The sequence below is a fragment of the Microtus oregoni genome, unplaced genomic scaffold (genome assembly GCF_018167655.1).
Source record: "Microtus oregoni isolate MIOR12 unplaced genomic scaffold, Mior012 000025F_ref0000491, whole genome shotgun sequence".
NCBI lineage: Eukaryota > Metazoa > Chordata > Mammalia > Rodentia > Cricetidae > Microtus > Microtus oregoni.
This window is the reverse complement of record NW_024543084.1, coordinates 34,119,327-34,136,186: the sequence shown is the minus strand read 5'-3', so window position 1 is coordinate 34,136,186 and position 16,860 is coordinate 34,119,327. Positions and strand designations below refer to the sequence as shown.

General features: G+C 36.3%; 1 protein-coding gene across 1 annotated transcript in view; it reads left to right on the top strand.

The window, feature by feature from the left end:
- LOC121462566 (probable ATP-dependent RNA helicase DDX60) overlaps nt 1-16,860 on the top strand; it is an 81,087-nt gene that overhangs the window by 46,422 nt on the left and 17,805 nt on the right. The window contains exons 20-28 of the mRNA XM_041674202.1: nt 625-767; nt 884-993; nt 4,072-4,176; nt 4,711-4,839; nt 6,622-6,746; nt 7,878-8,036; nt 11,782-11,929; nt 13,137-13,289; nt 15,421-15,525. Coding sequence (XP_041530136.1) covers nt 625-767; nt 884-993; nt 4,072-4,176; nt 4,711-4,839; nt 6,622-6,746; nt 7,878-8,036; nt 11,782-11,929; nt 13,137-13,289; nt 15,421-15,525 — 1,177 coding nt within the window. The remainder of the gene's footprint in view (nt 1-624; nt 768-883; nt 994-4,071; nt 4,177-4,710; nt 4,840-6,621; nt 6,747-7,877; nt 8,037-11,781; nt 11,930-13,136; nt 13,290-15,420; nt 15,526-16,860) is intronic.

The following is a 16,860-nucleotide window of genomic DNA, read 5'->3' as shown; positions in this document are numbered from 1 at the left end:
AAGACTATTGATTTTTAAACGTAAAAGGCAGCCACAGAAACATTAAATGTTTCATGCAGGATTCAGAGTTAATAGTAAGGAAGTTAGAAATTTATTTCAGGTTATGTGGCTCTAGAAATAATTTCCTTATATGAAAATTTTAAGACATAAATTTTTCTGTATATAATTATTTTATTTCATGTAAGCTATTTCTATTTTCTGCCTCAATAATGTATGAATTACTTTTGTGTTAATGTGAACAAAAATACCTTAAGAGAGAATGCCTTTATTTAGTCTCAGGGTTTTAGAAAGATTTCAGCCCATCACAGTGGGAAAGGCAAGGAGGTGAGGCTTCAGCCATGGAAGTGGGAGCCTGAGGTGGCAGTTTGTTTACATGACAGCAGACAGGAAGCAGAGAGAGCTAGATGAGAACCAGTGGCTAGTATAACTTTTGTGATAGCTGATGCTGGTTGTCAATTACTCTTTAAAGTCCCTCTGCTAGTGACTGACTTCTATTATGCAGCTCCTACCTTCTAATGACCCCACTGTTTTCAAAATAATATCAAGGACTGGTAGCGAAGTGAAGCATGAACCATTGGGCACAGTACTGATTACAATCATAAGTAATATGTCTATATTTTAAAGGTGGCTCCGGTCAGTAAAGAGGTACTGGAAAGAAGTAGACAGTGCAATGGGAGAAAAAACTTTGTCCAAAAGAAATTCTGGCTCCCGTGGCAGTCATCACGAAGACCAAGCACAAGCCAGACAGTCATACAAAGTTAAACTTGGTATGTATGCTCTGCGTAGCTGTATAGCCTTGTTTTGTTTGCTTGGCTATTTTCTTTAAAATTATTTCACTCACCACATTTCTGATAATTTGGAAACCTCACTCTTCCCCTTTCAGTGATCTATGGAGAGAGATACAATGACCTGGAGAAGCATGTATGTTCTGTGAGACAGGGTGACGTTTGCTTTGATCATTTTCACCCATGTGCTGCACTAACTACAGATCATGTAAGTAACAGCCTTTGCCACAGTTGTTCCATGTAACAACACTGTCTGGCTAATAATTGAAAATACAATGCTGTTCAGAATGCAACCGAAGTGCAACTTGATGCTAGAATGCAGAGGGAACACTACAACTTTGTTTAAAAAAACAAAACAAAACAAAACAAAACAAAACAAAAAAAAAACAAAACACAGCAGTGTTCTTTGTTTCAGTAGTTTCTCTATGTTAGGATGCTATCAGGCTCCTCAAAGTTTAGAAAATACTAAACACTTTAACTTGATGATTCTATTAGTTTGGGGACATTATTTCTGTCCATTTCCTCCCCCCCCCCCCCAATCTGTTAAGCATCCATGTCTGCCTGTCTCTCTTAATTAGTACCATTAGTGAAATGTTGAGGACAGAATTTAATCTCTGCTCTCAGTAGTATGCTACAGCTTTGTGTGTAAAAGCCTCATATGTGAGAACTTGAACAATGTGTATGACCTTAATCCAGAAACACATGCTTCCCATTGCCATCACAATCAAGTACTGCCTCTGATAATGACTCAGCAAAGTAGAGACCTTGATACAATATCAACAAGTCTATTGAATGGTTAGGAAATGTCAGTTTTTAAAATATTTCCTGCTAGGCATATACCTGTCTTCCTTTCTCCTATCCCTTAAAAGTTTTATTTTAAACTTACATTGGCCCATAAAATGATTCCTATTTCTTTCTCTTCCTCCCAAAACCTGAATAATTCAGTATATTCTAAATTTTGGTACAGTAATATGGTTACTTAACTATGATTCTATTTTTTTTTAAAGCTTTACTGGACTTTTATTTTTTTAAAGAGCTAAGTATGACCTTGAGAGCTAAGGTCTTTCAGGGGCTTTTCTTACTTATATTGTATTTACTGAATGTGTTTTGCTTGGAAGCCCTCATGCTACTACCCTGTTCCTCCCAAATGCCATATGCCAATTCACAGATCTTGATTTTTCTTTTTAGGTTCTTATAATATGAAGACTTTTTTTTTTTTTTTTTTTTTTTTAGAATCTTGCTGTGTTTTCATCAATTGATTCGTTAAATTCTCCACAACACTTTGTGTTTGTGTGTCAGCAAAATCAGATGTGTTCTGAAATAACAACTGCGGGATGAATTTCCTGTAGCTCCAGTTACTAACACATTGTGGTGTGAATACTGGTTGTTTTTAAAGAATAGCTGATTTGAATACTCACACATTTTACCTCTTTTAACCATCACAATTGTAAGATGGATATTCTACTACAACTTTCATTTTCCCAATAATGCAGGCGAGACATAGACAACTCACTCACTACTGCACCAAGCAAATGGTAGAGACCAGATGTAGTCTCAGACCGTTGATTAACTCCATGTGGACGTGAAGGATTTGTCTATCACATCTACTGATGAGTGAACACCACATGACAGTATTTGACTGTGTATGCATTGCAGTGACTTCCAAAGGCAATGAAATGAATATGAATATGGAGTTTTCCTAGTAAAACGTTTGGGAGGAAAGCTTCTCTTGTTAGTGGTAATGGGCCAATTCAAACTCCAAACTGAACTGAACTGAACTAGGGAAGATATCCTATGCCTTAACTTATACTGAGAATATAGATGTTAAGCCAGTCAGTCAATAATAAAGAAATCCATTTGTTCCCTCTCTTTCTTCCTTTTCCCTTCTTTTCTTTCTTGTTCCTCCACACTTTCTGATATCAACAGATTTTCAAATGTAATCATCATAATCCAGTATCTTTAAAACTAGCACAATACTTTAAAAATTACTTATTTTGTATAACGTGATTAAGAGATGTTGCCTTTAAAGAGCTTCAAGTATACTGGTTCACTGCTTGCTGCAAATGCTTTCCTTCTCGGTAGCTATTAATGGAGTAACTGGAAAGCAATAGAGTAGCTATAGTATGGTCTGACCTCATGCAGCTTCTACAAAGGTCATCCTCTTGTATAAGTCTTAAGAATTTTAGAACTTGGTAGCAAGGATATAGAGTAATATCTAGGCTTAGGTATTATTAAAATGTTCTACCCAGAGCCCATACACCCAAAGACCACCGAGACCAGATTGGATGCAAAAGAAAGAGTTTTTTAAATTATTTCAGCATGCCGGGGTCAATTACCCTACACAAAGGCAAATAGGAGGCAGGGACTCTTTTTAAAGCCTTACTGAAGGGAGAGCCTAAGGAAGTATGGCCATTTTAGATAAGATTGACAATCAAAATAGTATGTTCTAATTGGTTGGGGCTAGCCAGGGGCTGGTCATGGGCTGATCAGGGTTACAGTTTGGGGGCATGCCTGGACAAGTCCAAGACCCTACCCTTGAGCTGCTGTGGAGGTTGGCTCAGCCCAGGCCTGGCCTAATATTGCTTCTACCAGGCCTCCTCTTCGCTGTTGGGGGTATTGGAGATTGACTGTCCTTTATCCATGTCTTTTCCTCCGATACTGCTTGTTTAGATTCAAGAGACTGAACCAATCTCGTGCCAGTCATGTGGCTAAGATTCATATCGATTACCTAGTTTATTTTCACAGCAAATTAGTGACACAGACATAACTAATGTTTTATTTTAGAAATGAGGAAACTGAACCTTGTGTATATGGGTAAGAAACTTAAGCAACCCGAAGCCTGTGACCCAACAGAAGATTTGTATTTTTAAACTTATGAGGAGTCTTAGATTAATTTTTGTTTCAGTTTGGTTTGGCTGAAAAAAATAACTGTTCTCAAGTGATAATTAAAAAAGAAAAGAAGGCTAACATCGGGGGTGTGGGTATATGGATGTCTCTACAGTTAACAAGACTCTGTAGAAGACCTGACTGAGTTTCTTTCCCAGCAACAACTGGGTGGTTCACAACAGCTTCGGGGGATCTGTCATGCTGTCTTTTGACATGGGGGAGGGGGAGGAATCTCCCCACATACACATAATTTTAAAAACCATTTTTAATAAGCAATAGACTCAATACAATCTTCACTATTTTTCCAGCATTTAATGCTCAAAGCAAGCATTTCTTGTAAATGTTGTCACCCCATAGGTAAAATAAGATAGTAATAAGCTCGATTTTATTTTAATCATAGATTGAAAAGCATGGATTCCCTTCTGACCTTGCCTTTTCACCTCGGGAAAGCATCCAGCTATATGACGCTATGCTTCAGGTCTGGAAGAGTTGGCCCCGGGCCCAGGTAAAGAATCTTCATGGAATCCATGCTGTTATGGTACAGCCGACATTTGCTCTTCAGAAACACATAGTCACCATTTCTATCACTTGCATTTAAATTGTATTGCTAATCATTTAAGATGATTAGCAGACTATTTCCCAGAGGATATGGCCTCCTTATACCTTCTCAATTAGATGGGCTAGAAACAGTGTTTAATATCAATTCCTCAAAGTGTTCCTTCTTTCTTCTTTCCAAACATTGTGGGAGCTGCATCTCCTTTCCCACTCTGTATTTCTAGTCCTCAGATTCTTTTCTTCTCACATTGTTCTCTATGTCCTGAGTGCTGGTTGCTTTCCCTGGAGGCCTGTTTTCTCTGTCTTCTTGCCTTTGAAGAGTTCACACATAGTTCTTGTATAACAGAAGGTACAGGGAGGTAAAAGAAGTCCAACCACCTCTAACCTAAAAGATTGTAAAACGTTCAGGGAAGAATATAATTGAGAAATGCCTTTAGATTTTCTGGCATTATTTTTATGGAATTTTATGGTCTTCATTTCCCAGGACCTGTGTCCAGAGAACTTCACTCATTTTAAGAACAAAATAGTTATTAAAAAGTTGGATGTTAGAGAATATGAGAAGAACTTAAAGGAAGAATTCACAAACTGGATTAAAAATGGGAACGAGGAGCAGGTATTTTTACACATTTTGGGCAAAGCACTCTATTTTATTTCCTGAGTTGTGTCATTCAACCAATAATACCATTTCTCTCTTTTGCTGTTTTCATTATTTGTTTTAGACTTTTAAGTTTGATTTGCTGTGCAGTAATTCCAACCTGGATCAAAAGGAGAAAGGAATTTTTTTAATCTCTTCTCCAGTGTACCCTAAAACTTGGCAAGAGACTACAGGTTGCTTTTGGATTTGATGGCAAACAAGAAAGAATACAGGGCTTGTGCTTGGGATTATTGGTGATTTTGGCAGCACAGAGATGGGACTCGTGGAGCTGAAACACATTTTCTCTTTTCTTCCTTTCTCTTTAAAAATCATTGTTTGAGAATTTTATGTATAATGTTTTCAAATTCACTCCAAGATTCTCCCCTCCAAATTTTCCCATAGTCCTCCTACCATTTCCCCTTTCAACTTCACGGGTTCCTTCTTAACTCAATGCTTCCAGTGTGTGAGTGGGTGTGGGGCCGTCCACTGGAACGTGGGCAGCCTATCAGCATACGTGAAGAACACTGAGTGTCCCCTCCCACAGCAGCCATCTTTGGCAATGGCTGCTCAGCTAGGGTGAGACTGTTGTAAATAGGGGCGGCAGGGCTGCGTCCCTGGCACCCCAGCCGCCTGCTCGGCTAGCTTATGCCCGAAATAACAACACACAAACTGTATTCATTTAAACACTGCTTGGCCCATTCTCTTCTAGGCTAATTCTCACATATTAATTTAGCCCATTTCTAATCATCTGTGTGTAGCACCCCAAGGTGCGCTTACCGGGAAGATTCTAGCCTATGTCCATCCTGGGTCTGAGCTTCATCCCAGGAGCAGGGCATGGCGTCTCTCTCAGGCATCTGCTCCAGAGAGGAGAGCTGTTGAGTCTGAGCTCACTTCCTCTTTTTCCCAGCGTTCTGTTCTGTTTACTCCACCTACCTATGTCCTAACCAATAAAATGGGCCAAGGCAGTTCCTTTATTAGCCAATGACCTTCCTCCATCATGAGACTGTGAGCCCCTCCTCAGTTATGCTGAAATTACTTCAGGACTGATCTTGTGAGCTCCTTTGCAGGCATCCACACTGCTGTGAGCTCATGTGCTCCATGTCCCTGTCATGTCCAGAGACACTGGTTTGCAGCCTTGGGATTTTATTCTTTACGACTTTTATTTTAAATTTTAAGAATTATTCAAGTACTAGAGTCTCACCTTGAACTGTATGCTTACACATTTATTTTGCTTAAGCTTATAGTCTTAATTTATCATCAAAAGTTGAGATTTCCATTTTATTTTAATAGCATGCATTTTTTTCATGTGATCCTCTCCCCATCTTATACCTTGATTTGTTCTTTCTTTTATTTGGAAACATGCTATAATTAGATTACATTTCCCTGTGCTTATCTGGTCATTCAAATCCTCTTAGGTTGGCTGTGCTTGCTTCTGCTGCATGGAGGGGGCTCCTTTCTCCTGCTACAGTGGAAACAGCATCACTGACTGAGAAATCCTTTTCATCTTGCCATATTTGTGTTGTCGCTAACAATTGCAGGGTGGTGTACAGTACATCAGAAATTCGTTATTAAGTCTGTGGTTTGTGTGTGCCCTTGCTGTGGCTCACCATAGTCTTGTGGTATAGTGTCCTAGGATTAATTTGAAGGACAACAACAACAACAAAAAAGATTAAACAACAATGAAAAGAGTTTAGTCCGAGTGGCCATTCCTCTCTTTGCTATGCATATTTTAATACAAATGCTTTCTGTTCACTGTCACAGGCCAGAATGGTGCTGCAGAAGCTGAGTCCTGATTTCCATGATTACTCAGGACGGATGCTGGACTTCTTTCCACATCTTGTTGAGAAGCTCAGGGAAATGGATAAGTTGCCTGCAGTGTTCTTTCTGTAAGTTCGTTAAGTTATTTAACATTGGGGACATAATCTGTGTTAGGTTGCTTCCTGTAAGGTACACAAAACTATATACATTGCCACTTTTGAATAGTATTTATTATTACTTTTGGTGTTCATTTATTTATCAAAGTCATATGACTTATTTAAAGTCATAAAATTGTCTACTTCCACTTTTCCTTGTTCTAATTCTGCTTGTTTATTTCTTTGTTTGAGACAGGATCTTGATATGTGCCTATGCTGGCCTTTCTGCCTCAGCCTCCTCCCTGCTAGGATTATAGTTACACATGCACAATTATACCCAGTTTTAATTAAGTCCTTAAAATAGTATTAGTGTTCTATCAATTATTTTATTAATTTTGATACCCCATTTTTGTATTACTATAAACTATAAGTTTTGTTTGTTTGCATCAGGTATTACTAATAATTTTTGGTACAACCTTGGTTTTTTGCCAAACCCACTGAACATAGCCATCAATGTTGCTATCCCACACAAAAATTAAGTTTTTTATTATATGCTACGATATATGTTGGTAAAATATTTCTGTAATTTAAATGATTGTAATGAGAAATATGATATAGAGTCAGTGATAACTTGCCAAATTTCATGTTATAGAATGTAGTAGCCTAAAATTGATCAAACTAATTTGATGAATTTAGTCAGTTCTTATAAAATGGCACCAAGGGTAACTCAGTATAAAATAGATAGATTAACCTTTTTAACTATGTGACAAGAAGAGAATAATTTACTTAATATCAAATTTCTAATTACTCTCAAGCCACAGTATCTTTGAATAAATAAAACCATTGTATATAAAGTTTAATACTTATGCTTATGCATGGTAACATATAGTAATGAATCATAATTAGTGATAGAAACTCAAAACAATAGTAGTAGGTGACATAAAGTCCTATTTGATTAGATTTGGAGATTGAAAGATTTTTCCTTTTGCCTTTGTGTGCTTATTCTTATCCCAGTATAAGTAGCTGTGACCTTTCCTACTGTAAACCAGTTTAAACCCTTCCATAACTACTTCTTCTCAGCTCTTGTTCATAGCCATGAGAAATGTAACACACAACCAGAAAAGATAGAGACTGAATTTTATGGTATTGTTCATTTGCTTCCAGATTTAGATTCGAGTCTGTAGAAGAATGTGCTAAGGCTGCTTGCCAATTTCTGGAAGATAAACAGGAGGAAAAGAGGCCTTCAAAAGCTGATAAAGAAGCTCATGTCATTGCTAATAGACTTCGAAAAGTTAAAAAATCTTTGGAGAAACAAACGATAACGTAAGTATTTCACTAAATAAATTGACCATGTAAGGGTTTGTAACACCCAAATGTCCTAGTAGGAAATACACGTTGAAGATGCTCTAGAATGAAGTTCTAATTACTGCTTCAGTTGTTTTTGTTTTTAAATTTCAGAGGGATAATTGGTTGAAAATCGGTGATTGGTAACACATAGTCTTTGGTTGCATAGATCAGTTTAACTTATGATTGCTTGAAGCAGGTCCAGATTTTACCAGTCAATGTGTATTACAGAACTTGACAAGATCATCTTACATTGTCTATGTGACTCGCTCTTACTCATGATACATTATCACAGTGTGAGTTCTACAGTGCGATTTAGACTGGGTTACAACACCAGTTTTATGCTTGGAATGTCATTGCTCTCAGCATGTAGCTAAAATATGTCCTTCTTTTGATCTTCTCCCCCTTTAGTGACTGCGTCGGTTGGAAACTCTTATTTTCCCCTTATGATTGCAGAGATCTTTATAGCCTTGAGACTCTCCAGGTTTACTATACTCCAACTTAACTAACCTGTGCTTAATAAACTTTGAAATTGATTAAATTATCCCATGTTTGCTATTCTTCTTTCTGTTGCCCAGTTGATGGAGTCTAACTTCTACTGTTGATCATTCAAAAATTTTGACATTTAAAAAAATCTTTTTCTATGCATTTCCGGTCACTCCTTTTAGGATATTTGTGGTTCTGTTCACTTCATTTATCCTTTCATCTCTTTCTTTCCGTGGTCCCTAATATCTGTCTCTTCAGTACCTTCACCCTTATGATTCCCATCATATGTTCTCATAAATTTATTATCTTTTCTTTGTATTTTGTACTCATTCCTGGATTTAGACTTATACTTTTTGTAGGTTCTGCATTATTAATTTAGGAGATAAATTATTCTGTATTTTTAGAATATACACACTGACCATCCCTTATCTGAAAGATATAAAATCTGAAATCCTTCAAAATCTGAAAATCTGGGTGCTCAGGTAACACTGTATGTTACATGTAACATGATGTTGCATGATAAAACTTTGTTGTATGTATAAATTTATTTAAAATATGTATATAATTCCCTTTCAGGCTATATGTAGGAGGGAATAAAGATAAAATCTAGCTCCAAAGTTACAGAGAAATGCTGCCTCGAAAACCCAATATACATACATATATGTATATATATATATGTATATATGTATATATATAATATCTAAATAAATTTTTTGTTTAGACTTTGGTCTAAACAATATCCCAATAACTAAACCATATCCCAAGATATGCTTCTATGTATTGGACTATATTTCAAAATCTAAAACACTAAAATTAAGTTCCCAAGCTCTTATTATAAGGGACACTAAAGCTTTATCATTTTCCCTAAATCCTAAGCCTCTTTATAACATGAAGCATACATTTTCCACTTTGCATCTCAATATCCTGACAAATAATAGTTGTTTCAGGGATTTTTACTTCAAAACTATATTTTTAAAAAACATTTATATTTTTATTGAGAATAATATGCAATTGTATTTACATCATTTCTCCCTCTAGTTCCTCCTGTGCCTTCTTTTTCAAATTCATAGTCTCTTTTTTTAAGACACACAAACACACAAATATATATCCTATTGGTTCCATTTAATGTACTTATATGAATACATGTTTAGTGATAATCACTTAGAATTGGATAAACTAATAACTGGAGAAGACTCATTCTCCCTCTTTTGCCAGACAATTAATTATCTATAGCCCTAAGTGTGGGTCCTCATGAGATTTTCCAAATCCATGTTTGTTATCAACTAGTACTGTCATTGTTCAGGTCTTATTTTGGTTACCTTAGAGTTAAGATTTTGAGGATGCAGCTTTTCTGTCATATATAGAAGGCATTATCTGGTAGTAGATATCCTGATCCTCTGGTGTTTACAGCCTTTATACCCCCATTTCCTCAATGTTCTCTGAGTCTTAGATGTAGGAGTTGTGTTATAGATACATCGAGTGGGGATAGGCACCCCAAAGTTCAGGTTATCTCTGCATTTTGACCAACTGATAATTCCTGTGCCGAGCTCTCTCCACTGCAAAAAGAAGCTTCTTTGATCAGGGTGAGGGCTACTGTTACAGGGTGGGGGCTGCTTGTTCTTCCTAGCCACCCGGCCAGCTTGGTCCCGAAATAACCACACAGAAACTGTTAATTAAGTCCTTTAGCTCTAACTTCTTATTGGCTAACTCTTACATCTTAGTTTAACCCATTTCTATTAATCTGTATATCACCATGTGGCAGTGGCTTACTGGGAAAGATTTGGCATGTCTGTCTCTGGCAGCTCCATGGTGTCTCTCTGTCTCTTTGTCTTCCTTCTCCCAGCATTCAGTTCTGTTTTTCCCACCTACCTAAGTTCTGCCCTATCAAAAGGCCAAGGCAGTTTCTTTATTCATTAACCAATGAAAGCAGCACACAAACAGAAGGACCTCCTACACCAGGCTACACTTATCTGTGTATGTAGGAATAATTATTTAGAATGCTGTTGGTGGCTATACTGGTTTAGGGATGCGATAGCAGTAAGTTCCCCTCTATTGTCCATTATTTCACCAGCAGCATGTAGTTGGTAAGGTTTATAGTACCAGGTATAAACATCCCACTATTGAATGAGGCTTTAAATCCAATTAGTTGTTGGTAGTTACCATGGAGATGTACTTACATATTTGTTGCCACACTACCGTTACAGTAGTAGTGTACAGTAGGCTGTACAGTTGGGTAAGACTTTTCATTGTCCCCTTGGCAGCTTGTATATATGCTATGAAAGCTAATTCTTAGGGAGGTCTAGAGATGTTTTTAAGTAAAGAGCTAAAACTTTGAGTTGAAACAAACTTTTAGAGCCTCTCTGATTCAGATATTCCAAATTCTAGAACAAGCTATAGTTTGCTGCAGGTTTTGCTGTTTCCTTAGCAATGTATTGTATAGAAAAAGTGAACTCTAAGGGAAATATAGGTAGGATGTGTAAGAGTACTTGTTAAATGATCTTCCTTAGGATACATCTAATTCAGGGTTTCAGGAGCCACGTGGTCAAGGTGGGCGAGTGATCAGCAACTCCAGCTGTTAAATTGAAAACTGCTTTTTAATAGATTCAGAATTCTCATAGTAAGGAATACCCTGCTTCATTCCCTATTCATTGAAGGGCAAAACTCTGACCTTTTTCTATCTTTATTCATTTCTATAATGTGAGAACTCTAAAGAAACATGCACACCAAGAGTTCACTCTTACAGTATCATGTTTGTTAAACTGGAAGAACATTTTGTCCATTTACCTTAGCAGTTTTTATTTATTATCAATGATTTATTTAATAGTTTAAAAAATTGCGCTTCACAACAATCTGTGTTCCTCTATAAGTACGTTAGCAATGTCTAACTGCAAGGGGGAAGGAGAATATCCTGAACTGACAAAGAAGAGAGAGGCAAAGACAAACCTCCAACCTGAGCGTGTGAAAGGCAGAAGGAGAGAAAATGGTCATCATATTAACAAGATGAAGCAAGGTCACCTGGAAGAGGGAAACAATGGCGAAGAAAAAAGTTACATTTGTAATGGCTTTATTGTGAGGGATTCCAGGCCACATGGGCTGATGAACAAACACATTAGAGGCAGGGGACTGATAAATGCATGAAGCAGTGGATTCTGGTTAATAAGCATAACTTAAGATATTCTGGACTTCCTGTAGAGAATGGATGTAAATACTGATTGCTTGAAATTTTATTCTTGTAAAGAGATGAAAATAATGAAAAGTCTTCCAGAAGACTGGATCAAAGCATCATGCAGGAAGCTGAACACGATTATCTCCTGAAGCGTCTGGAGAAGAATCTGGAGATTCCTCAGGACTGCACGTATGCTGATCAGAAAGCAATAGATGATGAGGTCAGCACTCAGAAGGGACCAGTGCTCCTGGAAAGTAGGCCTCTTCCATGTAGGCAGTTGGCCATACTGGAGGCAATTGCTACCATGAGGGAAGTCTCTATGTGGTAGAGATGTGGCAGAAAGGAACTTTTGGTGCACAAAACATGCAAGGACCTTGTAGTCCCAGCTTAATAAAGGTTTAGAATTTGTAGACTGATTTTGTCTTGCTGAAAAAAAAATACCCAAGTGTCTGTTTTTGTACTATGAATTCCTTAAAATTCTGCATATTATAGTTATAATTTGGACCCCTGCAGAATAATATATTTAGATACTGACAGCATTTCTCTATATTACAGCTAAAAATTTCACCAAAGAGTCATTGGGGTATCTAATATTGATTTAGCCCATCATCTTTAAACTTTTTTCTTCAAACTATTCCTATTTATAGACAATATACTTGACAATACAACCGGTTTCAATAAAAGCAATGTCTTCACACACACACACACACACACACACACACACACGCACGCACACATTTGTGTGTTTTCATTGTGTTATGAATCTTCTTTTGTCAGCTTCATTATCTGTCTAGTTTTCATAACCATGTATGCACATCATTGTATTAATTGATCCTTGGCATTCTGCCTTATAGATAGCTATACAATAAAAATAGGTAGGAACTATCCACTAACTTTTGGAGACTTACACCTGTCCCTTGTCTCCACGTGTTAATCTTTTTTATGTATTATAACACTGGATACAACCGGCTTTCCTCCTTATTTTGTGGCTATTCTTGAGGCAATGCTAGTGGGAAGTAAGCATTTGTTGACCTTACAGTATAAAGATGTGCTTTACTTTCACTTTCTGGGTAGAACTTACAAAAGATTTCACAGTCACTTTATCTTTTGGAGGTGGGAGTAGACCACAGTCTTGTATTTCCCTTGGGACTGTCTGCTATGCTGGCAGTTTTCTCTCCCAGAACTGAAGTGAGACTGCCAAGAACTGAGAAGACGTTTCTTGTGTTGACTGTCTTTCCTATAAAACGTTTTTTTGTTGTTGTTGATGATGATGTGTAGAGGCAAGGCCAAACAGTGACATCATTTGGTCAAATTATTTTGCAATAGAAATATATAATTATTATGTAATATAAATATTATTTTCTTTAAACGTTTTTGATTGATTGAAAATTAAATAAGCAATAATCTAAATCTCTTGTTTCTTTTAGTCATTGCAGATGGTGTTTAAACGAGTGAAATATGAAATTAATGGTAACACACTGAAGACTTTGGCAAGAAGGGGTATTGGCTATCATCACCGTTTCATGTCCAACAAAGAAAAACAGTTAGTGGAAATTCTCTTTAGGAAAGGATTCATTAGGGTGGGTCAATTTTTCACTGTAAAATTTGAAAATGTAAATAGATGAAGTAGAACCTTCATGGAAGGAGGAAATGTAGCCACTGCTTTACATTTTTTTCTCATGTAGCTAAGCCTCTTGGGGTGTATACTTTGTTTTGTTTACTGCCGGTGGCATCTTTGCATATGTTCCAAGTCACTGGGAAACAAGTTTTGCCTGGAGTCACGGTCTCCATGCATTTACACAAGGAAAGAAAGCATTTCTATGTTTGACCTTGGTGCCATATCTTAATTTTCTTGTTATCATATGTAGTGCTTATTGATATGGTTTTGCTACAAATATTCTCTCCAAGATTTGGAGGGCATTTATATTTGAGTTTGGGGCAAATGTTTTTTGTTTTTTGTTTTTTGTTTTTTTTTTTTCTAACGTGGTGTCCAAAAACAGAGCATGGATTTCTGCTTACACAGGGCTTCAGCTTATCTTAGCAGAGCTTGTAGATATCTTGGTACTGAATGTCATTTCTCCTGTCACTGGTGGGGGACAAGAGGAAGATTGCCATAAATTACTTTCAGGCCATATCCTTATTTTGTTTTCTTAGTACATCATAGGAAGGCTCATTGCAATAATCAAGACAAATGTACAGAGGACCCTCAGATCATTACCAAGCAAATCTAAATCTTGAGAAATATTTAAAAATTGACCTGTTTTAAAAAATTATTAACTTTAAATTTTGTTTGGCATGGGATAAAAGAAACAGAAGATAGAAGGAAGAGAGAGAAAAAAGAGAAAGAGATGTGACTAAAATAGTAACTGACAGTAATTTCTTAGTCACTAATAAAATGATGAATAACTTAACTGATATAGAACAGATCTTACAGTAATAGTAATAGCTCCATCAGAGAATCCATTGTAGGAAGATATTTGTTCTGTTCATTTTCTGTTCATTCTCTTTCTATCTCAATGTTTGTGCTTGTTAAAGAGATTCGAATTAAAAACATTTAATACATAGCATTCTGACAGAGGCATAAGCGTCAGTTACAAAATACATATAAAACATTACTTCACATCCTTAAGCATCATCACAAACCAGAGCATTAAACAACCACCAATTTAAAGAGACAGCGTAGACGGATTTTTCTTCAGGCTGACAGCTGAGAAAAAGATGACATGGAGACTTATTATTAATTATGAAATCTTAGCCTATAGCTTAGAATTATTTCTACTAGCTCTTATAACTTAAATTATCCTACTTATGTTAATCTACACTCTGCCACATGGTGTTAACCTCTGTTCTATCTTGCACCTCCAGATTTCTCTTCATGTCTGCCTAGTGACTCCACCTTTCTTTTTCCCAGAGTCCTCTCTATCCCTAGAAGTCCCACCTAACCTCTTCCTGTCTTGCTATTGGTCATCTAGATCTTTAATAAACCAATCATATGGTGTCTTGGCAAAGACACATCTTCACAGTGTACAAAAAGGCAATTAATTCCACAAGAAGACAGGACAAGTCAGCATATACTAACTACCTCAGGAAAAATGAGTGAGAAGTTAAATTATGTAAATACATTTTTTGTTTCTGATTAGTGATCATGCAAATTCAAGACAGAAAAAGAAAATGCACTTTTTAATGTCATTTTTCAATGACTTTAGTGGATCAAATAATTACCAGGAAGTAGGCTTATAAAAGATTTATTGCACTCTCACAGAGAAATTTCTCTCCTAGTATTTTACTTATGATGCTTACTGTAATACTTATTCCATGCCAGATGTGCTATTTGATTCTGGAGATGCAACAATGAATGATGCCTAGACTTGAGTATTTGAAGGGTAAACAAAATCACAGTGATATTGAGGGACATTGAGGAAATAATAGAAAGAACCAAGAGGTAGATGACAGAAAATAATGATTTTGGATGTGGCCTGAAGTTCCTCTGTGGTATTTGTACCACACAATTTAGACATATATATATACACACATATATGTGTGTGTGTGTGTGTGTGTGTGTGTGTGTGTGTGTGTGTGTATATATATATATATATATATATATATATATATATATATAGTGTGTGTATGTGTTTATATTGCTAATCTCTTGGAAATACTTGTAATATGCTAAAATGCCAGTGTGTAGAATCACTGTTTTGTTCCTTTTAGGTGGTGACAGCTAGTGAAACACTCTCTTTAGGAGTCAACATGCCGTGTAAATCCGTGGTTTTTGCTCAAAACTCTGTCTATCTGGATGCTTTAAATTTCCGACAGGTATTAACATATACTTTAACTTAATGTATTAATACTATATAATCACATAATAATAAAATGTTACTTTAACTATTAATTTAGTAACATGTTCCAATTCATGGCAGATCACTGTAAGTGTCTGTCTGGTATTGAGTAAGCATAGGTCTATGAGATTATTTGACCACTGCTAATCATGTGTCTGGTCTTGGATAAGACATCCAATCTCATCTCCTATCTGCAGAATCTATGTGACTATTACTACCCCATGTCATGCACTCAGGCTAAATAAAGCAATTTGCAAAAAAGGATCCACATTAAAGTTTATTGGGAAATATTATTTTTCTCAATTATGAGCATTGGTTTCCATTCTGGAGTATTATTTAAAACTTTCTTTAGCTCATGCTACACATTCTGTTTACAAACCAACTTCTTTACTCTCCTGTGGTGTTATTTGATTGTTTTCCCACAATCTGTGCATGCAGTCTTGCCATGCTCTGCTCAGCTCCAGGGACTAACCTATCAGGGCTAGCAAGGTAGTGAGAAAAGGACAGATATACAGTCATACAGAAAAGCTGGGATCAGGTAGACTTGGATTTCTGGTGGAGAATCTAAAAACTCTATATCATTTGGAAGCTCGGTGTATTTATTATACACAGTTGAACAGAAAAGTGAGGTGATTGCATACAGTTGAACTAGGAGGTAGGTTAGCTAATCTGAGGAGCAGTATACGCAGGGAATAAATCTTTTGGTGCAAATGTCTGTGAGGAGAAAACTACAATGGATAGTTTCGGTACACACTATTAACATCCAAACATGTACCAGAGGAAGGATTTTCAATCCCTTTGGGGGAATAACGGGGCCTTGGGACTGAGACATTGGGTTCTTCACATATCCATTATGTATTAATGATATAAATTTGTGCAGAACTTCATTCATTTCACCCAGTGTTTCCTCAGCTCCTAACACATTTATCTTTTGGCACAAAGTCTTGACATTTTATATTAAAGCATTTTCCTTGATTTTGATTCTCCTTGTTCTATTATGTTCTACAGAAAACAGAGTTTGTCTTCATAGAGTATACTTTCTCAGAAGAGTTTGATCAATATTTCTGCTGGCAAAGTCAAATGTAGTTATATCTGCTAACATTCAAATCTTATAAAGCATATATAATTAATTTTAATAATATGTTATCATATACTATTATATGTTATATCATATATTATATAATATTATATATCATAGAAATAATATTTTATCAAGTAATTAGTTGCAAGAAAGTGACAATTATATAGCATAAAATATATTCATAGTATTAGATATATGACTATAAATAGGTATAGCTCTATATAACATTAC